This window comes from Amphiura filiformis, chromosome 16 (genome assembly GCF_039555335.1).
Source record: "Amphiura filiformis chromosome 16, Afil_fr2py, whole genome shotgun sequence".
NCBI classification, from domain to species: domain Eukaryota; kingdom Metazoa; phylum Echinodermata; class Ophiuroidea; order Amphilepidida; family Amphiuridae; genus Amphiura; species Amphiura filiformis.
Genome location: NC_092643.1, coordinates 46635477 through 46662792, shown reverse-complemented (window position 1 = coordinate 46662792; position 27316 = coordinate 46635477). Strand labels below are relative to the sequence as shown.

The 27316-nt window shown below is 37.0% G+C and overlaps 1 protein-coding gene across 1 annotated transcript in view; it reads right to left on the bottom strand.

Moving 5' to 3' along the window:
* Nucleotides 1-27316, bottom strand: part of LOC140136092 (copine-3-like) — a 233760-nt gene that overhangs the window by 59291 nt on the left and 147153 nt on the right. The window contains 4 exon segments of the mRNA XM_072157798.1: nucleotides 690-779; nucleotides 5272-5358; nucleotides 10408-10438; nucleotides 10440-10480. Of these exon segments, the coding sequence (XP_072013899.1) occupies nucleotides 690-779; nucleotides 5272-5358; nucleotides 10408-10438; nucleotides 10440-10480 (249 nt within the window).

Sequence of the window (27316 nt, the reverse complement as noted above, 5' to 3'; positions counted from 1 at the left end):
TATTGAAATTTACACTCCATGAGTGGGCTATTAAGATCCATAAGTCCATAGGGTGTATGGATTTCAACTGGAATAGTTCAATACCTGAGGATTAAGTTAGCATTTGCAACTTTGCAATCTGCTGAAGATAGCATTTGTAATGTGAAGACAAAGCATTATTATTTGTGTACAAATGCATCTGCTTTCACTTATATGAATTGTAATCAACAATAAATTAAGTTAGCAACACAAAGGTTAGTTACTTGACATTTATTTGGCTATTCCAGTTCAAACCCATTCACCCCTATGGAAGACATGGGGTGTAGATTTCAAATGGAGTAACCCATTCAGGTAGCCACATTTGAAATCTACACCCCCTGTGTGGGAGATCAAGGCCATGTCTTCCATAGGGGGTGTATGAATTTCAACTGGAATAGTCCATTTTGATGCTGAAATACAATCTATATATCATTATTAATTAAAAAACAAACAAAAAACAGGATTTTGAAGTAAAATCTAATAGACATGCAAGAGGGTAATTTTTGAGCAATTACTTCAACAAGATTTAAGATAACTTAACCCGATCAAAGTTTGATTTAAAAACAAACTTAGACTGGAATGTATGCAAATTAAGCATCAGAAAACAACAAATGGGCAGCAATAAGCAATTGATATTTTGAAATCGACAGACAACTAGACGTGCACATTACCTTAATTTTCTTGTCGTAATCTGCATTGCACAGTGTTTGCAAGGAGATTGTGAAAGGTTTCCAGGTAGGATTCAATGTGTTCTTGATGACCTGTACAAACAGAAAATAACAACATTAATTTGTTTTAAGGTCTTAAAGGTTCTTTCCTTGATTGATAAATTTATTGAAATAGTTTGTGAAAAAAAGCTATGTGCTACAGTTTGTCCACTCTGAAGTACAAAGTGATAACGCTCGCGTATACAGCGTGTAAACAGTGCGCAGTGCTGCGTCTCTGTTGAGGTATGTGTGCCTTCAAAGTCGGCACAATGTATGCGTCCACGTTGGTAGGCTGACTGTAGGCTATTGTTTGCCACTTTTGTTTGTTTTTCAAAAATGTTGAAGTGCTGCATTTTATTCTGTTTTTCCAGTATGAATCCAAAATACAGCGGACAATGCTGTGATGTTGTTTCTATTGTAGCATTGGACTATTGCAGTTGCACACCTTCAGCAGAAGATTTAGATTAAGTTATCTATAAAGGGATTATGGGTTTCAAATAGTATAAACAATTGGGTAACTTTTATTTGGAATACTCACTCCAGTTGTAGAAGATATAGGTAAGCCATATAAAAGGTGAGCATGGCTTTCAAAATAATTAACTCTAGCCAATTCCATTTAAAAAACATGCTCCCTCTGTGGAATACTTTTCTTTAAATATTCCACAGAGGTATGGTAGATTAACTTCATGTATCAATACTGACGAAGGCCTAGATGGGTTAAATGATGGGTTAAAACGAGCTCTGTTCCCTAGAGATGAGTACATGTGTCAAAGATTTTAATTTTGTACCACACACCCCTTGGCAAATTACAGGTATATCTTGTCATTTATATAGGTATAATGAACTCTGTTCCCTGGAGATGAGCAGATAAAAGATTTGGAGTTGGTACCATACACCCCTTGGCAAAGACTGTATGCAAATTTTGACATTTCAGCAATTGGCAATGTGTTATTACATGCACCTATATTTTGCCATAAAACAATAATTTTGCAGGCGTAGTAATTTCCCAAATTTACTGAGATGTTAAATGTTAATATTTACATAGTTCTACGATGGCCCGTACTTGTTACAATGAATGTGGAAAATGAGCGACCTTTACTTATTTTACAAAAAAAAGTGGATGTGAAAAATATAGTGTAGTATATTATGTTAGAATCCCAGCTGAAACCAGTGCGGAAGCAGCATGAGCGGCTAGGCGCTTTCCCCTAAATCAAGGGATGATTGCGTAGTATTAAATTGTCACACATTTCACACCAGATGCCTCCACATTCAATTTGCAGACAGATTTGTTCCCTTCAAAGTTCTTTCTTTCTTGCGGTGGTACGACTTGCCGGGAACCCGGACCGGGAAAGAGGTATAAGGTTACAAATACCATAAAAGCTGGTCTGATCTCCAAAAATACGTGCAGCATTATACGTTTATAGATTTTTCAAAGTAAATACTAAAACCCTTTGTTTCAACTATTCAACCCTTTTAAAATTAAGACTCGGTCTGAAAAATCTAATTCAATGTATGCCCCCACATCAAACCCTTCTTTTTTAACCATTGTTAACATTCTATTTTTGTTTAGCCAATGTATAATTTGCATTATCAGAAAAACTGAACAACTTCAAACACAAGATCTCAAGGTTAGTAACTATTTTAAACTGTTGCGATTTGGTAGTTCACAGCATCTTGCGAAAAGTAGTGCGCTTTGGCAAAAATTGCATTGATCATTTCATAGCAAGTTTGTAGAAGAATTCAAATATCACAGATATACTTTTGTAGGTCCTGTGGTTCAGAGGGCTGAAACAACATCACTTTTGTAAAACGTACATAACTTATTCACAACAATAAATCAAGCAAGTTTTCAAAGTATATGATTTGTAGAATGAACTTTTGCAAAACATCAAATTGTTATTTTTTGATAATATATTGATTTAGATAATGAAAATTGATTTTATTTTGGCTGCTTCAACCAACAATACCTAGTCTACCCTTAACTTATTGCATGAGTGTGTGTGTGTACTTGAAACTGTACATTCCCAGACTAATAAACTCTTTAATTCACCGTAATTCAAAACCAAAAATGACAAAATTGGACCAACACTTTTACAGTACTATCAATGTAACCCAATTTGATAAACAATCATTGTATTGTCCAACCAATTTCAATGTGCTTTGCAATTAATTTTTAGAGTAAAAATTTCAATAACTTTGCAAGCATTTTGAAACCATTACTGGACAGAACAATGATTCTGGTATGCACAATTGGGCTATTCCATTTATAATCCACACTACCCCTTTGGAAGATTCTGAAAATATCTTCTACATGGGGAGTAAGGATTTCAAATGGAATGAACATATCAGACAGATCGAGCCATTTGAATTTCATACATCCTCTGAGAAAGATTCAACCTGTATCTTACATTAAGGGAGGGTGAGTTTCAAATGGAACTGCTAATGTGTTCATTCCATTTGAAATTCATACTCCCCCTGTGGCATATATTTCCAGCATCTTCCACAGGGGTAGTGTGGATAATAAACGGAAGATCCCATTATTAGAATCCCACAACTCAAGCAATGATGTTTCCTCTATATAACATCGCAATATTCTTGGTCTACAGCCAAGCTGTAAATTTGCATAACAAACAAAACAAACAGCGGACAAAAATCCAGGGTTCAGGCGATTCACTACATGAGCTGTTTAACACATAGCGTAGTTGTTTGATTAAACCGTTCAATTTCACAGTTTCTTATATTGGAAACTGTAATCATGGATCTAGGGTGGATGGCTGGATCAAAAACATCATGAAATTTTAATGGGTTAGTAATATGTGCTATCAGAGAAGACATCTCAGCCTTCCCAGAATCCTTTGCAACATGATATACACGTATTACCTCAAGTTCATAAAATCACACTCCCATTACTTCATACAAGCCTTTGCATATCAGGGCTTGAGATTGGAATTCCTGTTTCCTTTCTCACAAAGTAAGGGCTAAGAGTAAAATTGTACAATTGTGTTTGGGACTGGGAGTGGCCTTCTCTCCTTTCTCCTTTTCCTTGCTCTTTTCTTCCATTTCTTTGTTTATCAAAGCTATCTAGGCCAGCATGCATTTTATTAGCCTACACTGACTATCCAGGCTTGTGCTTTTTATAGTATGAACTTGGAACGGTCTGTGGATTTCCCATGGATTAGCATGTGTCCCTCAAGGACCAACCTGGTTAAACAAACAAATAAACAAACAAACAATACATGCAGGTTCCCTTTGTTTTCATTTTGAGTATAGACTTGTTAAACATCGGTTTCATTGAGATATATTTTCACTATCAATCCATGTTACACTAGATAGCAAATCAATATAGAAAATTGAAATGAGAGAAATGCATTATGGGAAGCATAAAATATCTTCTGTGATGTGCCATGATACAAGAAAAGGGGCCCTCATGGCAACTCATAATTGCTACAAGTCAAGCACCCTACAGTTCTATGCATACTGATGTCACCATTTTATGAAGGTACTTTACAATTGCTCCATGTGAGAAAAAAAGATCCATTTCTTGGCATCAATATCGTGGGTGGATCTGGGGGATGTAGAGGGTGCTTACCATAGGGTCTTGACTTGCTATTGATAAATTTAATATGTTTCTGATGAAAACCTGTATAATAAAGTAGTGGGAGGAAAAAAATAGGCTAAAGACAAGATGTGGATGTTCTGCAAACATGCTTTATAACCCATTTGAGAACTGAAAAAAGTTTTAGAAAATATCCTTGTTGTTTGTTATTCTTTTTAAATGTTTAATTAAATGTTAAGTTATACAGTTATCAACTTTTAGTAAATGTTTTTGATTTAACTAACAGGAATGGCATGTTTTCAATTCTCCATCACTACAGTATTCCAGAGCCCTTGGTCAATGCTGGAGTACTTAACAACAACTCCATGAGTGTTGTTATGGTGGATGGCAACATCTCAGAACCGGTTCAGGTATCCACCGGATACTGCAGGGGATGTACTGGCACATTCTTGTTCCTCGGACACATCTTGAGGATGCCAGTGGAGTGGAGTGGAGCAGTAGAGTAGGCAGCAGGGTGTCAGGGGGCAGAGTGTCCCCGACAAAAAAAATGAAAGAAAAAAGTGTCCCTCTGACAAAAAAATGAAAGAGAAAATCTGAAGGGCAAAGGAAAAGAAAAGGGGGAAGGAGCCCTTTTCCACCAAAATTCACCCTGATCATGGGTCAAAATAGTTTAAAATTCAATTTTTTGCGAGCTGCGTGCACACATTGTCACAATCATGGGCGAAAATAGTATAAAATACAAAATTTTGCATGCTACACACGTACATCGTCCCAATAAAGCCTTTTTTGGAAGCTCGAAGACATCTCTAAAAAACAAACCGGTATAGGGGCCTATGAATTGTATGATGCAATTGCAATTTCTTTTTCGTCTGTGCCCCAGAAAATTTTGCCCCTTCTGACCATGAAAGCTGGCTCTTTATGTTTCACCACATGCTTCAAACAACCATGTTCTATGTTGGATGGGAGATTTTAAAGATAAAATGTACTTACTTCTGTGACGTGTACTTTATGCCATTCATCAACAGCAGCACCAGACTTGTAAAATTCTAAGAAAGGATCAGACTTGCCCATGACATCCTAAAATAGAGAAGGCAAATGACAGATAATGGTTAGATATGGTACCAGAGGTCGCTCCTGACAAAGTCACGTGCGAATAAGTCTATGGTAGGTTGAATCCACAGCCACGCATGGCCATTTTGTTCCGACCTGTTTAATAGTTTGGAGATGCATAATGGGCCGAGGGACATCCGACTAAGGCTATTGACAATAGCCTGGTGACTGACCTCTGTAGATGTCATTGAGCATGGTATACGCCATGAGGTTATCTGCTTTTAGACTGCCTCCACCAGTGGCCTACGCTGCACTATAGTTTGGCACATATAAATTCAGAATTTTTGTCAGTTTTTGAGCTCAATACACACGGTTCTTTCTCAATATGCAAGCTAATGACTATCATATCCTTTCAACACATATATTCAAGTGCAAGCATCAAAAGTGACTTCTTTAGGATAACACAATTACGGGAGATATTCATCATTTTCTTCCCCCTTATCCAAAGATTCATTGTATCAATCCCGGGTATTGATATTAGCGTCTCTGCTGTACAATGTAATTATTAACCAGGCGATGTCAGTGTGTACCATAGCAATAGATGAATACAATTTTTGAATAGATCGCCCTGCCCTACAATGTTCACCTGGTACTTATGCATTGAACCATAGATGTCAAAGAAATGAGGGAAGAAATGCTGATCACTCACACCTGTAAGATTAGTATCTTTGAAAAGAGCGGTATTGTATTTAATCTATGATTGCAGACATACACAGGTGATGAGTGCAACCTGCTTGTAGTGCAGGGCAATCTATTCAAAAAATTGTATTCATCTATTGCTATGGTAGTTATTCAATCCAATTATTACATCACTTCGACAGCAAATTCCGCCTCATTGTTCCACTTAAATAATGATATCACCACATTCTATCTGGCAATAGATACACAGCTGGGTTGGAAAACAACACTTTAAGTTTAATTCTCTAAATAGTAAATTGCTTGTCCAAAGATAATTGGAACAACATACCTCAGCCTAAATTAAAGCACAGCAACTCATCATACCATCCACAATTACATACACACTCCCTCGGGTAATCATACCATTAGTTAGCAAACTTCAGCATGCCAAAACAGTGAAACTACATTCTATAACAGTTTCCTTGCAATTGAATGTAAATAATAATACAAAAACAAAGCATTGGCACAGACACATCCTGTACCCTCATTTTCTGGCCTAAATACATAAATTAGTGCCCTGCTTTACAAAAACATGTGTAACATTTACACACTAAAATTGTGTGGCAGGAAATTGTATAATTATTGTATATTAGTATTTATGTCAAAATTGTTTAGACTAACAGAATTGTACAGAATAACAGTATTCAACCATGATGGGTGTAACCTGATATATTTGTAGGCACACATACAAAGCTAGAAATAACCTAGTAGAAACATAATCTTTCAAAATAAAATTTAAAGAGCAGGTTAGATTCCCGGTGTTACGTTAATCGCATGTTGTGCAAAAATATTTCTCAGGCAGTGAAACAATGAGACGGATTGCTGAGTGGTCAGTGTCACCACAAAAACAACACGTTAATTCTCTAAATAGTAGATTGTTTGCCCAAAGATGATTGAAGCAAGCTTAAAGCATCACATGAGTTCAAATGTACCTCCACAATTACATACACACTCCCTCAGGTAATCATACTATCACTTAGCAAACTTCAGCATGCCAAAACAGTGAAACTACATTCTATAACAGTTTCCATGCAATTGAATGTAAATACAAAAACAAAGCATTGGCACAGACACATCCTGTACCCTCATTTTCTGGCCTAAATACATAAATTAGTGCCCTGCTTTACAAAAAGATGCATAACATTTACACACTAATAAGGTAAAGTTAAATCGAATTCTGGAAATAAAATTTGCAACTTACATGCGACAGTTGCGTCCGGTAACTCCGAACTTCATCAGGCATCTGATTGGTCACGTGACAAACGACGGGAAGATCCTGCAAAGCCTGGTCCCAAGCGTGCATGGCAGTTGAAAGCGGAGTCCCCTTTTTTGTTGATGGCTGGCTGCTCCACTCTCTCCCAAATGGCTTCCCTGACACCCCGCTTTCGAACCACTTTTCTTCTTTGTCGAGGATCACAACCTCCTCTGGCTTAAAGAAGTGTGCCGTTGTTTGGCAGTGATTGAAAACTGCAGAGTTCGGAGCTTCGCTGGAGCTAGGTCTCCGATGTTGATTTATCCTAGCCCTGAGAGACTGTTTGGTCTCTCCTCGTAGAGCTTCACCACAGTCAGTAGCCGCACAGGTTATGCCATACACCAAATTACTCTGCTTGTCCTTGGGGGGTTTATCCTTAACGTGGACTAACTTCCCCCTGATGATGTTGGTGGGTTTGTAAGACGTTGCGATCCCAAAGGACTTAAGAGTATTCTTGATCCTTTCTGACAAGCCAGATATGTAGGGTATTGTTACCTGGGTACCCGTGCCCGTTTCTGCGTTTTGATTCTGTGTGTGCTCTTTGGTCTTTTTAGCTTTGGTGAAGGCCCAGTTGGGGTAGCCACAGCAACCCAGGGATTTCTGAATGTGATTTTGTTCTCCAGGAAGATCCTCTTGGTCGCTGATAATGGTATTAGCCCGATGTTGCAGGGATCTGATCACCCCGAGTTTATGTATTAGGGGATGATGAGAGTCAAATTGTAAGTAAAAGTCCGTATGAGTTGGTTTCCTGTAAACCGTGGACTTGAGTGATCCGTCCTCGTGAATGTGAACTTGACAGTCCAAAAAGGCTAGCTTGTTATCAACACACTCCTCCTGGGTAAACTTGATGTTTGGGTCTACCTCGTTGATGAATTTGTAAAAAGAGGCAGCCTCATTCCTATCAATAACAACAAAAGTATCATCGACGTAGCGCAGCCACAATTTAGGAGGGTTTCCCGGATATTTGTCTAGCACGATCTGCTCAAAATTCTCCATGTAGATGTTAACAACAATAGGTGAGACAGCTGAACCCATGGCACAGCCATATTGTTGAATGAAGAATTTGTTGTTATATGAGAAATACGTAGTCTTGAGACAGATGGTTAAGAGTTCAATGATTTGGTCCACCGATAAATTCGTTCGGTCACCTAGAGTCTTGTCCTTGGTGAGATATTCTTTCACCACTGTTATAGCATCGTCGGGAGGAATGGATGTGAATAGAGCGGTCACGTCGTATGATGTGATAATCTCATTCCCTGTAAGCTTGATGTCCTGGATTTTATGAACAAAATCCTGAGTGTTCTTTAAGTGGTGGGGGACTGACCAACTAGGGGCCAATGATCTTGGCAGCGTGCTTGGCTAAATTATATGTCACTGATCCGATGCTACTAATAATCGGTCTGACAGGAATGGGTTCCGGCTTGTGCACTTTTCGGTAAACCGTAGAAAGCTGGGACACTAGGTTCTGTGGGAGGGTCAGTCTGTATTTTAAGCTGGCGTCAATAGCTCCCTCGAATGAACTTTGTTAATATATTCTGTAACCTGTTTCCTGTAACCGCTAGTAGGGTTGTAGCCGATAGACTTATAGGTCTTTTTATCTTTCAGAAGGAGTTGGCATTTCTTATCGTAGTCCGATATATTTAAAACTACAACACACTTGCCTTTGTCCGCTGGCACGATGACAATGTCCTTGTCCTTAGCTAACTCATCAAGGGCTTTTCTTTCTTCCTTGGTGGTATTTGGAGGTGGGAGTTTAGCGTTACATAAAGTAGTGCTAACCTTATGCCGTAGGCTTTCAGCTTTAGATTGATCTAGCTTAGCTTGTTTGATCGCAGTCTCTGTGGCAGTGACAATATCAGCGATTGGAACTTTATTAGAGTCACAGCAAAGTTCAATCCTTTGGCTAGAACCGACACTTCACTTTCACTCAGCGATCTATCAGACAAGTTTTTCACCCACTTCTGCTTAGATTCTAAGTCAATTTGACCACCAGTAGAACGCCAGTTAGTGTCTAAATCCGCTTTAGAAGTTTTATAATTCGCGAATTTATCGATGTGTCTACGTGACCAATCAGATGCCTGATCAGATGCCTGACCAATCAGATGCCTGATGAAGTTCGGAGTTACCGGACGCAACTGTCGCATGTAAGTTGCAAATTTTATTTCCAGAATTCGATTTAACTTTACCTTATATGTTATTTACTGGATGACTAATCTACACCAAGATATTTACACACTAAACTGTGTGGAAGAAAATCATATAATTATTGTAGATGCAACACATCTTTTTATCTTGAAATTGTACACAGCAACAATATTCCACCTGATACACTTGCAGGTATGCATACACAGCTAGAAATAACTTGGTAGCAACATGATTTTTAAAAATAACATTTAAAGGCAGCATGTTACATTTACTGCATGTTACATATATTTCACAGTAAACATGCACAACATAGTATGTAGGCAGAATATTAAACTTCATTGCACACACATAATGGGCTATTCCAGTTGAAATCCATACACCCTGATGGAAGACATGACCTTAATCTTCCACACAGGGAATGTGAATTTCAAATGGGGTTACCTGAATGGGTGGCTCCATTTGAAATTCACACTCCCTGTGAGGGAGTTTAAAGACATGTCTTTCATGGGGGTGTATGGATTTCAACTGGAATAGCCCATTGCAGAATCTTGTTTACAGGTGGGTGACCCCATTGATGACCTCATCTCCCAACTTTACCCCTTTGAAATTGAGATTGGGCATCTGAGGAAAGCTTATATTGAGCCAAGAGGGCATTTTACTCCTTTCCCAAACAATGCTCCCTTTGCAAGGTTATCTCAAAACAAAATGTGTATTTATGTGTGTATCCCTTTCAAAGCAGGCTTTAATTACCATGTACGTTTTGCAAACACTTCTGGTGTGTTGCTAGAAAAGCATGAAAAACAAAAATGCACTTTTTACACAGATGTTTGCAGGGAGAACCTCGATTTGGTAGCAAGATAGCGGATATGTGCAAGGGGTCAATGCACCACTGCTCCAATGGTGCTTTTCCAACTATCTCTTGAGAAAAAATATGACCTTACCTTTTTGTCAAGTTGGGTTGCTCTGAAATTAAAGTAATGAATCATTGTTGTCTGCAACCTCCTCACCAGAGATCTACAAAAATGAGAAAAAAAAAAAAAAGAAAATGTTTATCAAGTTCAACTACAAATTAATGCAATTTGCTATCATCAGTAGAAAATAATTTGCTTTCTTCAGCGGATAGCAATTAGCGAATAGCAATTAGCTATTTTCATTAGATAGTAAATTGGTACTTTTAGCAATTGTCAGGCTAAGTAGATAAATTTGCGAACTTTGAATTGCAGCATTTTGCTACCTTAAGCCAACTGTAAATTAATTTGCAACCTTGAAGTGAAAGCAATCTCCCACTTTCAATGAATAGCAAATTTGTACCTTCAGTAGATAGCAAGTTGTGGTTTTTTTTTCAATTGTTAAACATTTTGCTCTCTTCAGATCAGATGATGGCAATTGGCTATCTTTGGAAGATAGCAATTCATTTTTTGTTTCAGTTGTTAAAACATTTTGCTATCTTCAGATTTTGCTCTATTCAGAAGATAGCAATTAATTTTTTTATCTCAATTGTTAAAACATTTTGCTCTCTTCAGATGAGATGATAGCAATTTTACTATCTTCTGAAGATAGCAATTATTTTGTTTTCAATTGTTAAAACATTTTGCTCTCTTCAAATGAGATGATAGCAATTTTACTATCTTCAGAAGATAGCAATTATTTTGTTTTCAATTGTTAAAACATTTTGCTCTCTTCAGATGAGATGATAGCAATTTTACTATCCTCAGAAGATAGCAACTAATTTTTTGTTTCAATTGTTAAATCATTTTGCTCTCTTAAGATGAGATGATAGCAATTTGCTATCTTCAGAAGATATCAATTATTATTTGTTTCAATTGTTAAAACATTTTACTCTCTTCATAAATGATGATGGCAGTTTGCTATCTTCAGAAGACAGCAATTTTGTTAAAACATTTTGCTCTCTTCAGATGAAATGATAGCAATTTTACTATCTTCAGAAGATAGCAACTATTTTTTTTTGGTTTCAATTGTTAAATCATTTTGCTCTCTTCAGAAGAGATGATGGCAATTTGCTATCTTCAGAAGACAGCAACTAATTTTTTGTTTCAATTGTTAAAACATTTTGCTCTCTTCAGATGAAATGATGGCAATTTGCTATCTTCAGAAGATAGCATTTAGTCAGTTCATCATTGAATGATATCATATATTTTTATCTTCATTATATAACAAAATGGGATAGGAATTCATCTTATTATTCAGACCTGAGCATAATCATTCAAAACGGATGACTGCATTTTGTTGTTTTCTTCTATATAAATAGCATTTAGATCATGTCTGCTGCAAGATGATAATATAGTAGAGATTTACAACATAGAACAGAACCAAGTTAAATAGTTTGCACTTTTCAAGTTGACATTTATTACCCTTTCCACTATAAATGTTTACTATAACATTTTACCATTTGAGCAAATGCAGAATTCACACGCAATGTGCCAGATACATGTGCTGCCTTGAGATATATCTAATTCAACATTGTTATCGTGAAGCGATATTTTATATATCAGTGTAAGCTTTTTCTCCTCTTGAACAAAGGTGAGCTGTTAACACCATATTTCTACTATTTAGTGTCTGGCAGTGGAGCAGAGGTCTTATGATCGTGAAAGTGTGGGTTCAAGCCCAGCTGTGGCCATGCATGTTGTACCCTTGAGTAAGGGGCTTTACCCAAATACTCCTCTCTACCCAGGTTATATGGAGGAGTCTGGCCCAATTGCCATGGCCAATGCAAGAGAGATGGGCACTCTATTCATTGTTTATATACAGCTTGAGCTTCGCCTACTTTACCTTACTTACTTTTAATCCCCTTCTGTGATTAGTGATTGTAAAATTATTTCATTACAGAAATTACAATATTAAACAAACATACTAAAAAGGCAGCCTTTGGGTATATCTTTTTGCATCTGAATATATATCTTTATATATAGAAATGCCGAGTTCAAATAGTGCACATTCATTCATTCACATAATAACAACATGATTTGCAGGGTATGTCAGAAATTACCAATGTTTAACATGGGAATTCAAACATCCATGCCAGTTTGCCATACTTGCATTAAAAAATCAGTCATTAAATGTCCTGACTTTAAAGAGACCTTCACTATCACCAAACTAAATTGTATTACCCTTTTCTGACTACTATCCATTCTGTAAAACCCATAATTATTTCTATAAGTTCCCTTCTACAACATGTATAAGTCCCCTCTACAATTATTTAAGACCCTATATAGTTCAATATGTTCCAATTCACAATCTGATTTGATTACCTTACAGGCTGTAATGCTTTATATGTCCTCTACCGCTTATAGACAACTTAACCATTCTTGCAGTTTTTGCGCACATTTAAGAAACTTGCACAAACCCTTTAAAATGAATCAATAAAATTGAATTGAATTAAATTACATTAGTGCAAGCAATCTGTAAGGGGCTATCCTGTTTGAAATCCATACCCCCCTATGGAAACACAACCTTAAACTTCCACACAGGGAGTGTGAATTTCAAATTGTGTTACCTGAATGAGTGACTCCATTTGAAATCTACACTCCCTGTGTGGGAGATTAAGGTCATGTCTTCCATAGGCGGTGTATGGATGTCAACAGGAACAGCCCAATGTCAGTCACACAAGCAAATCAGCAGCAGACCGCAAGTTCTGTCACCTCTTGTATAATCCATTGAGACTCAGTCTCCAGAAGATTTTGTTTATTTGTGTACGTAGTAGAACTTGCCATCAGGGAGCAGGTAAAAACATAGCATTTGAAGGGGTTAATGCTCTGCGTGCTAGTCATTCGCTTCAATGGAAAAGTTCCAAGTTTTGAAATATTTTCTCAAATTATCAAGAGCTATCTTAAGAACTACTGAACCAATACTAGGCTTGTTTGTACTCATTTTAATGCATTTTCATGCTGATTCCAAATATGGTCATGAAAATTTACATTTCTGAAATTTTTGAATTTTGAATTTTTTTTTAAACATGTCGTCTGCAGTTGAGTTAATCACCCTTAGTTTCATATACTGTAAAAGTGGAAATTTTCATGCTACATTTATTTTTGTGCTTTTTGCATTCCAAGATACTACCACGAAAATAACAGTAGGCAAATATTCTTTTTGTGTATGGTTTGATGTAAGGAAACTAAGAATCACAAATTTAAAAACAAGGGAAAACTGTTCAAATTTGGCAAAGTGCAAAAAATTGCACTTTTGCGGTACATCTATTAATCAAGGTTAATCAAAGTTGAATCACCTGTACACAGATGACAACAGTTACTCAGGAATGTGTGAGATGTGGAATTGCATTGCGGTCAAATCAATACAGAGTCACCCAATTTCTCACCTATGAGGGATGAAGATGAGCTTGAAAATGAGAAGCATGAGGAGGGGAGGAAGAGGAAGTACGGGATGAGGAGGAAGGGGAGAGGAGGAGAAGGAAAACAACATTTACTCAGAGTTGTGAAATATGTTGAATTGAATCATGGCCAAATCAATACAGAATCACCCAAATTATCACCTATGAGGGATGAGAATGAAGATGAACTTGAAAATGATGAAGATGAATATAATCTTGAGAATGAGGTGCGCAAGGAGGAGAGGAAGAGGAAGCAGGGGATGAGGAGGAAGAGCAGAAGGAAGAGCAGAAGAAGAAGAAGGAAAACATCATTTACACAGAGTTTTGAAATATGTTGAATTGAATCATGGTCAAGTCAATACAGAGTCACCCAAATTATTGCCTATCAAGGATGAGAATGAAGATGAACTTGCAAATGAGGAGTATGAGGAGGGAGGGAGAGGAAGAAGGACATGACAAGGAAGAGGGAGAGGAGGAGGAGAAGAAAGAGAAGGAAAACAATATTTACTCAGTGTTGTGAAATATGTTGAATTGAATCACAGCCAAATCAATACAGAGTCACCCGATTTCTCATCTATGAGGAATGAGAATGACAACAACAAGAAGTTGAAGAATAATAAGAATTCTTCCCCTCAACTGTTGGTGGCGAAAAATGAAATTCCTCTAGCATTAATAATTTTTTTTGAAAAAATATAGGATTGCAACACTTCATTGAGGACATACAATTTGACAACCTATTCCAACTTCTTGAAATCGGCTATAGTTAACAAATGTTTGTAGACATTAGTAAATTGCTTTACATCCTGCATGCCTAGGGGGTCAGTCGTACCTGACACATGTCAGCTGCTGAGTGACCCCCGTATCGTGTACGCCGACGTGACCAGCCCACGCAACAGTGGTTTATACTCATTCCAACCAAATTGTGCCATTCCAGTTTAAATCTATACACCCCCTATGGAAGACATGACCTAAGTCTTCCACACAGGGAGTATGAATTTCAAAGGGGGTTAACTGAATGGGTGACTTCATTTGAAATCTGCACTCCCTGTGTAGGAGATTAAGGTAGTGTATTCCATAAGGGGTGGATGGATTTCAACTGGAATAGCCCAATTGACTAACTGTTAGTGTTTATCAGGACTTGATATCTATGTTATGAGTTAGAAGCAGGAAGGCCTATGTATATTGCCCCTAGTGTTAGTTGACTTGTGTATAGCAATGGGGCTGAGGAAAGGGACACTTTGGACATGCTGAACTGAGGTCAGAATCCAAGATTGTCAATCACATTCATTTGTGCATGACTAGCACTGACAACTCTACAAAAGATTACATATTAAATGAATATTTTTGTTACCATTGACAGAATCTCCTCAGATTTGAAAAGGTGTAGGCCCTATATCTTGAAAGGTTTAAAAAATGTTTGAATTGATATTTTATGTCCCTAGCAAGATGAATATTGAAACAACCCTTTTGACAAATATAAGCCCATAAACACACAGTTTTATTCTTGTAGCATTTGTAAGTACTCATTTGTAATCAGCACAGTTGAATTACATGTAGTTGAAAGTGCAAATACATATATTTTTTGCTTCCAAACCAAAACACTTTTAGTTGCACAATGTCACAATACTTATCCAACGGTTCTTGACACGACATCACCAAGGATTTATAACTTTTGACTGAGAAATTTAATTTTTTTATATAATCATTAATCAACAATGCAATTATTGCACTTTACAGGAAGTCACTGATGGCCAAAGATGCACCTTATATCTACTTGGCGTCATTGAGATCAGCCAGGATCAGCTACTAGAGTTTGGTACAGATAAACCGAGACAATTAGCGGTAAGTTCCTTGTCCAGGGAAATTTTAAGCTATATAGCTCAATTTTACACAAGAACAGAAATAAGACATTGCAGGAATCAAACTCACACAGTCACACATTTATAAAGTTTATAATGCCTTGCTAGCTGGACTGCTAAAATAGATAAAGTAAAAACTGGTTGATCATGAAAATTCTGTATATGCCTAGATATTCTTGTGTACAAATGCCTATACCCTGTACACCCACACAGATTTTATCACCTTGTGGTGGTTTGTGTGGAGATGATTAAAATAAATCATATTTTGAATTAAAAGTTGATCAACAGTGACATTGCAAATGATACTAGATTGATACAATTAATGATAGATATACCACAAATCTAACCCTAGCTAGATAAATATATTATATGCTTGCAAATATCAAGGATAGGCAATACAGTCTATATAGTCTGCCAACTTGATTCATACACAACAACATCATCATTGGCCAAATATAAAAGGAACGGCACTGATTTGTGAAGGTCAAGGCATGAAGAAGATGACGGCAAAGAAGATGATGACGTCTTCAGCGCTGATGAAGACGAAAAGATGATGCTGCTGAAGAAGAAGTAGAAGATGAAGAAGAAGAAGAAATGATGAAGTATGAGAAGGAGAAGAAGATAAGATGATGATGATATTGATGATAATAATAATATTGACAATGATGCAGAAGATAAAGATGATGATAATGATGATGGAAGACAATGCAGATGAAGATAGAGATGGAGTTGAAGATGAAGATGGAGTTGAGATGGAGATGGAGTTGAAGATGGAGATGGAGATGGAATTGAAGATGGAGATGGAGATGGAGTTGAAGATGGAGTTGAAGATGGAGATAGAGTTGAAGATGGAGATGGAGATGGAGTTGAAGATGGAGATGGAGTTGAAGATGGAGATGGAGTTGAAGATGGAGATGAAGATGGATGAAGTTGAAGATGGAGATGGAGATGAAGATGGAGATGAAGATGGAGATGGATGAAGTTGAAGATGGAGATGGAGATAAAGATGGAGATGGAGTTGAAGATGGAGATGAAGATGAAGATGGAGATGGAGTTAAGATGGAGATGGATATGAAGATGGAGATGGAGTTGAAGATGGAGATGAAGATGGAGTTGAAGATGGAGATGGAGTTGAAGATGGTGATGAAGATGGAGATGGATGAAGTTGAAGATGGAGATGGAGATGGAGATGAAGATGAAGATGGAGTTGAAGATGGAGATGAAGATGAAGATGGAGATGGAGTTGAAGATGGAAATGAAGATGGAGATGGAGTTAAGATGGAGATGGATATGAAGATGGAGATGGAGTTGGAAGATGGAGATGAAGATGGAGTTGAAGATGGAGATGGATGGAGTTGAAGATGGAGATGGAGATGGGGATGGACTTGAAGATGGAGATGGAGATGGAGTTGAAGATGGAGATAAAGTTGAAGATGGAGATGAAGATGGAGATGGAGTTGAAGATGGAGATGAAGATGGAGATGGAGTTGAAGATGGAGATGGAGTTGAAGATGGAGATGAAGATGGAGATAGAGTTGAAGATGGAGATGAAGATGGAGATGGATGGAGTTGAAGATGGAGATGGAGATGGGGATGGACTTTAAGATGGAGATGGAGATGAAGATGGAGATGAAGATGGAGATGGAGTTGAAGATGGAGATGAAGATGGAGTTGAAGATGGAGATGGAGTTGAAGATGGAGATGAAGATGGAGCTGGAGATGGAGTTGAAGATGGAGATGAAGATGCAGATGGATGGAGTTGAAGATGGAGATGGAGATGAAGATGGAGATGGAGATGGAGTTAAGATGGATATGAAGATGGAGTTGAAGATGGAGATGAAGATGGAGTTGAAGATGGAGATGGATGGAGTTGAAGATGGAGATGGAGATGGAGTTGAAGATGGAGATGGAATTGGAGTTGGAGTTGAAGATGGAGATGGAGATGAAGTTGAAGATGGAGATGGAATTGGAGTTGAGGATGGAGATGGAATTGGAGTTGAAGATGGAGATGGAGTTGAAGATGGAGATGGAGTTGGAGTTGAAGATGGAGATGGAGATGGAGATGAATGAAGATGGGGATGGAGCTGAAGATGGAGTTGAAGATGAAGTTGAAGATGAAGATGGAGATGGAGTTGAAGATGGAGATGGAGTTGAAGATGGAGATGGAGTTGAAGATGGAAATGGAGATGGAGTTGAAGATGGAGTTGAAGATGGAGATGGAGTTGAAGATGGAGATGTAGTTGAAGATGGAGCTGAAGATGGAGATGGAGTTGAAGATGGAGATGGAGCTGAAGATGGAGATGGAGTTGAAGATGGAGATGGAGTTGAAGATGGAAATGGAGATGGAGATGGAGTTGGAGTTGAAGATGGAGATGGAGTTGAAAATGGAGATGGAGATGAATGAAGATGGAGATGGAGTTGAAGATGGAAATGTAGTTGAAGATGGAGATGGAGATGGAGCTGAAGATGGAGATGGAGCTGAAGATGGAGATGGAGATGAAGATGGAAATGGAGATGGAGATGAAGATGAATATGATGACAATGATGATGAAGATGATGATGATGATTTAAAACAAATTTATGCCATGTATATCTAGGCATGAAAAGCTGAAATTTACAAGATAACGCTGACGAAATTATTGGCCAGACACATGTGACCTGGTGAAGGGGATCACCATAAATAGTTGATTGGGCATTTTTACAGGACAGGCAAGTGGAGCCAATAATCAGGATTATTACCCTGACTTGAATTGACTGTAACAAGGTATTTTATCATGGGTCATCTGCCCCGGCTTTACCAGATGAGCCACTGGGAGAGCGGATCAGATTTTTTGTTAGTCCTGCAAGGAATTGAGCCTGGGACCTCTTGCACTAAAAGTAAAAACCTTAACCAGTGTGTCACCCTTCTCCCTGGTGATGATGATGATGATGATGATGATGATGACCATGATGATGAAGATGATGAAAATGATGACGAAGCAAGAAGAAGAAGGAAAACAAATAAGAGTGAGAAATAAATAGAAAGCAAAGATAAAGATGAAGCAGAAGTGATGAAAATTATTTACATCAACAATTTTCCTTGATTGTAGCATAACACTATTGTAAAAATGCACAATACACCTGATATTGAAGAAAGACGTGATTTTTGTGATCATGTAAACCTTTACCTAATATGGACCCATAAGGCGACTTAAAAAAGAAACCCTGTTCTACGGGCGGACGGACCTTTCAAGTAGGGTCGGCCGGTCTGGGTTTTTTTTTTGTTTTTGAAATGACCCAAAAATCACCAAAATCTGTCAATATTTTGCGATTTGGGAAAATACCAAAAAAAAAAAAAAATTTGTTCCTGAAATTTTTGAAATTTGGGTCGGCATTCATTTGTACAAGAAATTTTTTTCCCCAATTTGTTCAAAATCTGGGTCGGTCGGGCCCGTAGAACAAGGTTTTCTTTTTTCGTCGCCTAAGCTCTTATTCTCACCCTTGAAGATGAAACAGAAGTAAAGGAAATGAGATGATATTGATTTTTGCCAGGCCTCAACTACTGTTTGACCTATAAAACTATTTTAATAGTAAGACTACATATCTATACGTAATCCCAAAAGCATGTTCTGTGATCAGGCAAAAAAAAAAAAGGTTCGCTCTCAAAGCTTGCTGCGCGTTTGTAAAATCCCACAATTTGACAAAAAACAAATGCATAAATTTTTTTATTTCAAAAAAAAATTTTTATAGTTTTTCAGAAAAATCGCTTGAAAATCAGACTTTTTCTCAAAATACCATGAAAAAATGTCGGAATAAAAAATTATAAAAAAAAAAAATCGCATTTCGCATTTGTTTTTAAATTTCTTGTGAGCTTTGAGACAAACCTTTTTTTTTTTTGGCCTCATATAAAAATATAAAATAGTATTTTCTTTAACATAACGTTTCTTAAAGGCTCAGTCACCCACCTTTGCACAGTATTTTGTATTTTGTGAGGGGACCTGAGTGCACATCAGACACACCAAAGTGCATTCTGAATATGAGGACTGTTAAATGTCAAAAATGTCAATTTTTAATAATTTGCCATAAAATTTGTGTTATTATGCGAATTTCAAAAAAATCAAATTTATTTGATATCAGAAGGATATTCCTCGTATTGAGAATTCAATTTGGTGTGTCTGATGTACTCTCAGGTCACACACAATATAATGTTCAAAGGTGGGTTACAGAGCCCTTAACAAGAATTCTGAAAAATAAAATTTCCAAATTATATTAACAAGTTAAATTATTGGCTTTTATGTGATATGAAATTTCTGTTGCCTCAAAAAGATCTGGTTTTTGCCTTTACCCAGCACATCTAAAAAGGTCAAAGATTATATCCTGGCTGTGGTGGTTTATTTGGTAAGGGTTGATACAGGTAATGTTTCATGGACGAAAAGTATCACTAGATGATGCTTATGGTGTGTGAATGTTAGAGTCCATTGAGATTAGGCAACTTTTATAAGTTAACTGCAATTGATTTTGTGATTTTGCTGAGAAAATTAATGATTTTATAGAAAAATAAAAGAGTAAATAAATAAGCAAGTAAATATATGTATTATTCACCTGAATTATCAAGAGCCAGTTTACAACCAAACAAGAAATAGCAAACATTTATTATCTTTATGTACTCTTTTTACACACACAAAATATATAAGAGTTTTGAGCTAAATGGTTAAAGCTGGACAACTTGAAATAATGTGCATATTTTGGCTGACCTCGTGAAGTGGATTAGGGCAAGGTGCAACTGTTAAACTGAGACCACTACCTTTCAAATTAATAAGTGATGTAAGAAATAAAATTAGGTCTAATCATAGCCAGAGAAGCTTGCTGCAGCCATCTCACTGACCTGCTCCGACAGGATGGACAAGTGGATGATACAAGTGTCAATTATATTAGGACGTAATTAACGTGCAATAGATACACCAGGTACACCACTCTATCTCATTGATGATTACCCAATTACTAACATATCGTTGGACGCAACACAGTGGCGTACATAAGGACAAAAAATATTTTGACGGTGACAGGCCACTTTCAAGGGGGGGTTGACAAAAATGGATTAAAATGGGCTAAAAAAGTACAAAAAAAACATAAAAATCTTAAACATCAGGACGGCCAGCATCTCACATGAATGCAAGAGGGAGAATAAGACTGCTCAATAGGGAGAGGGGCAGCTGTTCCCCTTTTCCCCCACCAGGCCCAGTACACAGGGGGTCTCCCCCAAAAAAAATGGAAAAGAATACAAAAAGTCTCAACATTTCAGAATTTGTGTGTGTAGCGAGCAAAAAAAATCAGGTTTTTACGCTTTTTCCAAATTTTGTCCACTTTTCACAAAATTGCCACCCCTGGAAAAAAGTCCACTTTTTCAAAATCAGCACCCCCCTCCCAATGAAATCCTGCGTACGGCCTGGCCCTGACCACTGCTCTATTTTACTTACGGAATATGAGAAGAAAGTGGGTTTGAGTCCAATTCAGTAGCAGGGTAAGGTTTTACAACCACAACTTACATATCCTGTCAAAATATTGATAAGTTGGTCATGTTTTTTGGTATCCAATGGCGTGCGCAAAGGGGGGAGGGGGCAGGGGGCATGTGCCCCTCACTTTTGTTGGTCATTCGGGGGAATATTCGAGGGGAAACGCTAAAACCGCACCTTACACACCTAAATCAGACTCCATTCGGGGAACTGAACAACCACTTTCAATGTGCTGCGCACGCCACTGTTGGTATCTAAATTAAACAACTGTATATCCCTTTAGAGTGACAATCGGAATTCTAAAACAACTCATTTTTGTACACAGCTTGGAATCAAAGTTGTAAAAAATATCAAATTAAAAGACAAAGTCCTACAGCATCATAAAAAGGAGTCAACAAGGAGTCACATCACCTCAAGTAACCTTAAAGTCAAAATATTCAGAGTTTTAATTCAAGCAAAATTCATAATCATATTAAAAGCATTATACAGTTAGATATGAACAATATTTCTGTTTATTAACTTTATTAATGAACCATTTGCCAACGACAATAAAAGGAAGGATATTAAATCAAGTGGGATGCCTACCAAATGAGCTGTCGGCAAAGATAGTATCACAAACCCGCTGGAGCCTTGTTCCCCATAAGGTGTGGTACCCCCAAAGGAGTTAAAAAGGGACTGAATTCAGATTGCTTCAGGCCTGGTAAAGGTCAAAGTTTAAACTCACAAAGAAACATGTCCAGACATGCAATTGATAATGATGAGATACTCGTATTAATATCAATATTTGTTTGTAAGTGTCTCCATGTTTGGGTACATCTCAACACCCACTTGATTGCACCAATAAGCTTATTGCCCATATGTATGCCTACCTATATCTATCTGCCATCCAATCAGAGTTGCCTACAAAGACATGGCAAGCATCGCACCAAGGCTGTGAATAGCCCAATTATCAGTCAAGGGATGCATTTAAAATCCTAAAACAATTGGGTGCTTTTAATTGGGCTGATGATTGGGCTATTCCAGTTGAAATCCATACACCCCTTATGGAAGACATGACCTTAATCTTCCACACAGGGAGAAGGAAGTTCAAATGAGGTTACCTGAATGAGTGACTCCATTTGAAATCTACACTCCCTGTGTGGGCGATTAAGGTCATGTCTTCCATAGGAGGTGTATGGATTTCAACTGGAATAGCCTATCACATGATTAATACATGTCCTGTACTTCAGGTTTGATCAATGAAAGTAGTTATCAAAACACTTCAAACAGATAAATCAGTACCTCAAGACTAGTGAAAGCGGACAAAATAATAGGATTTACTACCAAAAATGCTGTGCCTAGAAACTGGCAAAAGTAGCACAATTTTTGGCAGAAGCATGGTGTGTTTTTGAAAGTAACCCAATTGCATGTATAAGGCACCGTATGGCATCACTGTCATCCAGTCAGCATGCTTACATCAATACACTGAGCAAGCTGTATCTGTATGTAGTTATTAATGGTTGGTGTCAATCACTTCAGTCTCTTTCACAGATACTTTCTACATGCTGACTAAATGCTGACTTTGCTTAACATCATTTAAAGAAAAGGGTTATGAATTAGGCACCCTAAGCCAATTTTTTTCTAGCTCAAAGGTAACAAATTTCAGAGAAAGTTTGACATTAATTGTGATCAGAGGTAGTTCAACAATCAGACGTAGTTCAACAGTAATTGTGATCAGGGGTAGTTCAACAGTAACTGTGATCAGAGGTAGTTCAACAGAAACTTTATCAGAGGTAGTTCAACAGTTATTGTGATCAAAGGTAGTTCAACAGTAACTGTGATCAGAGTTAGTTCAAAAGGTTTTGTGATCAGATGTAGTTTAACAGTAACTGTGATCTGAGATAGTTCAACAGTAACTGTGATTGGAGGTAGTTCAACAGTAACTGTGATTAGAGGTAGTACAGCAGTAACTTTATCAGAGGTAGTTCAACAGTTATTGTGATCAGAGGTAGTTCAACATTTATTGTGATCAGAGGTAGTTCAACAGTTATTGTGATCAGAGGTAGTTCAACAGTAATCGTGATCAGAGGTAGCGCAACAGTAACTTTATCAGAGGTAGTTCAATAGTTATTGTGATCAGAGGTAGTTCAACAGTAGCTGTGATCAGAGGTAGTTCAATGGTAACTGTGATCAGAGGTAGTTCAACAGTAGCTGTGATCAGAGGTAGTTCAACAGTAGCTGTGATCAGAGGTAGTTCAACAGTAACTGTGATCAGAGGTAGTTCAACAACAACTTTGATCAGATTCAGCAGTAATTATCATCACAGGTAGTAAAAAAATAAACATGATCAAAGGTAGTTCATCAGTTACCGTAATCAGAAGTAGTTCAACAGTAACTGTGATCATAGGTAGTACCACAGCAATTGTGCTCACAGCTAGTTCAACAGCATCTATGATCAGCGGTAGTTCAACAGTATATATGATCAGAGGCAGCTCAAAAATAAATGTGATCAAAGGTAGCTCATCAGTTACCATGATCAGAGATTCAAAAGTTACAGTATCATAGGTAGTTCAACAGTAAACACAATCAGAGGTACTTCAACCCCAATTGCGATCAGAGGGTAGTTCATTACAAACTATCAATGGGATCAGAGGTATCATACACATAAAATAATAATATATAACTGCTATCCTAAAACCAATCAGTAGTTGGTTATGTGTAAGAGACTGATGATGGTCTTTCATTCCACTACTAGGCCAGCATATGTGTGTAGTGGCAATAACTAACACCATCAAATGTTGGGTTCTACAAACCAATTACAAAAGGTGTCAACTAATCAGTGGGGAATGATGCACAGCTCTCCGTAGCACACTGGTGACAATGCAATGTCAAATGCATGGGTTTAGAAATACTGTAACTGTTATTATGGGTACACAGCGCAGCTTTAAATATTTAAAAGGTGTGAACTAATCCCACCAGATTCATTTATATCTATTCATAGAATCTGATTTGAAATAAACATGATTTGCGGTATTTTTTTTAAATATTGGCTGTACAGACACTAGCTATACCGCTCATTCTACAAAATCCGGTGCCAATCCACTATAAAAATTGAAAAAATAAAAGTTGTTCAAAAAGACCTGCTTTTTGTTTTATAAGAGTAAATGTATCACTACTTTCAGATGTAAAAAATTGCCAACACCACTTGCATATTTTTTTTCAGGAAGTCATTATGTTTTTAACACTAAAACTCAATGTAATGTGAGCTACGTTACCGACTACAAAATGGGCTGGTTTTACTCAATCCAAGGTCATAAAAAGCAAACTAAAGATCACTTGAGTTGAATGTAAAACAGATTTCACCATTTCATAGAAGTTTTGAAGATGCGTAAATGAGTGTGTAACGTAGCTCACAGTAACGTAGTTCACTGGTTTTTAATGTTTTTAATGTGATTTGCGAACGTTAGAACGTTATGTCGGTTAATTCTAATATAAATGGGGTTCGACCACTGGTAGCTTTCACATATTATTAGGAAGTACATGTAATACAAGTGCATACTATAGAATCCTGGTAACGTAGCTCACCAATCTTAACATGGTCGGTCGAAATTTCAATGTTTACAACATTTCTATGCCAAAAATGCTACAGCATCACGATTTTTACTGTGATTTTTAAAAACCTATGAGTGTTTCCTTTCAAAACCCGCAAATTACATTGATACCTCTGTTTTACTTCTTTCAATAACGTGTGTTAAAAAGGGGTAACGTAGCTCACAGCGTTTTGGTTGAAAGTGCATTTTATTTTAGAATTACACAAAGGCGTTTTAATCACTAAAAAATAATGTTGATAAACAATATGATGGTGCGTTATCTAATTAAAAAACAACAAATATGTAAAGAAATCGCATTTATTCAAAGAAAATATTCAGGGTTAGATGTGACACTTGAGCAGTGGAAACGCATTTTTAGCGATTTTGAGCCTTTGCAAGGGTTAATCAGGCTGAAGAAAGCATTTAAAGTATGGAAAACTATATATGTCCGTGTAGATCTCGTTGAGTTCTACCAGAAAAACAACATATTTGATGCCCTAAATGCTCGACAAAGTGTTTGTGGACCAAAGAATGGAAAAAAGGCTATTGGCACCGGATTTTGTAGAATGAGCGATATGTATTTGAATGGAGCTTCATATTTATTAATATTGCCATTGTCTTCTTTTTTGCCAATTGTTTTATATGAACAAAATAACTAATGACAATTTTATTGATTATCCATCACTTTTGAGCTTTTCCTACAAAGTTGTTTAAAGTTTTCACTGTGATCACCGATAGTCATTTCGTTATCCTAGCATCCTCTTTTTATGACATTTTTCAGTATAGATATCTACAAAAAAGCTTATTCCCAAAAAGTCAGTTGATTCCGATTTTGCATTTGCGAGTTATGCATGATTATGATTATGTGTATTACACTGCTCCATAGACAATGTGTTGTAATTTTGTTCTGGTGTTTCAGAATGTAATTCAAATTTCACAATATTTTTGCTAAATGAATTAATCTGCAAGAAATTTTTTGTACATAAACATTGTGTAGCCAGAGGTTTCCAGTGTTATAAAATTCTCAACTTTTTGAGAAAAGTGGGGGGATGAGGCTGTGGATCACGAAATGCCCTTTTCTATGAAGTGAGCAATGGGCCATTCCAGTTGAAATCCATACACCCCCTATGGAAGACATGACCTTCATCTTCCAAACAGGGAGTGTGAATTTCAAACAGGGTTACCTGATGGGTGACTCCATTGAAATCCACAACCCCTGTGTGGGAGATTAACAACATGTCTTCCATAGGGGGTGTGTGGATTTCTTCTGGAATAACACAATAGGTTGAGACCAGCTATCTCCTTCTTGTTAAGATGCTGAAACTGTGCCTCTACTATTCCCCTTATCATAATGCTTTGCATACTGGCCATAGGGCTTCAACATAAAAAGTTCAAGTTTTGAGATATTTTTTCAAAATATCAAGAGCTATCTTAAGAACCACTGAACCAATACTATGCTTGTTTGTACTCATTTTGATACATTTTCTATGCTGATTCCAAATATGGTCATGAAAATATACAATTTTTTTTTCTTCTTTTTTTAATTTTTAAGCAAAATTTGCGACTTGTCGTCTGCAGTCCATACCCACGTGGAAAGTGTTAAAGGTGTAAGTATGATCAGGGATTGCAGTCTGGAGTCAGACAGTTAGCCAAAGATTTTTACTAGCTTTGAGCTGCTGTGGTTTATGTAAAGCACACCCCAAGTCAGGCTAAGTTCTACAAATTTAAAGGGCTTTCAAAGACAAAAGGACAAGGACAAAATAGATCGGTAAAATTTTCTGAAAACACTAAATGGTTGATAAATCAAGAAAATATTAAACCAAAATATGAACAAACTGCAAGGTTATGTCCATGTTTGAAAGCAATCCAGTAAACACAAATGGTTTTACAAAGGGTGTAAATCATTTTAACAATGTTTTAAAAACATTTTTGAAAACTAGATGCAAAACATTTTAGCATAATGTTATTAACGAGTTGACAAAATATTTTGCATAGATGTTTGCCAAACAATATTTTGCAATAACATGTTGGCAACATTTTAAAAATAATCTAGTGTTTTTCGATGATCTTTATATAACCCGGCATATATATGTTATTAAACTTTTTGACCAAAAGGAAAGAAATCAAGAAAGGTACACCAACTTGATGTGGGGAAACAAGTAAAAAACAGACTAGACAATATGCAGGGGGGACAGCAAAATGTAGGCATTAGAAATAGGTAAAGTTAGATAGCCAAAAATTACCAGTTCCAAGGCTCACAAAAGTGCTAAACCTGCAAAAACAACAAGGATCAGGTTTAGCAGGTTTAGCACTTTTGTAACCCTTGGAACTGGTAATTTTTAGCTATCGAACTTTACCTAGTTCTAATGCCTACATTTGCTACCCATATTGTCTAGTCTGTTTTTACTTGTTTCCCCATCATCAAAGTTGGTGTACCTTGCTTGTTTTCTTTCGTTCATATTCAAGGTAGCTCTTGTATCATTAATTGATCCTTGATGTGTTTTGTGTCCTCGTCCGTTGGATTCACCATTACCCACTTTTTTTGTCTATTACAAAAACGAGTATATAACACATTTATAATGTTT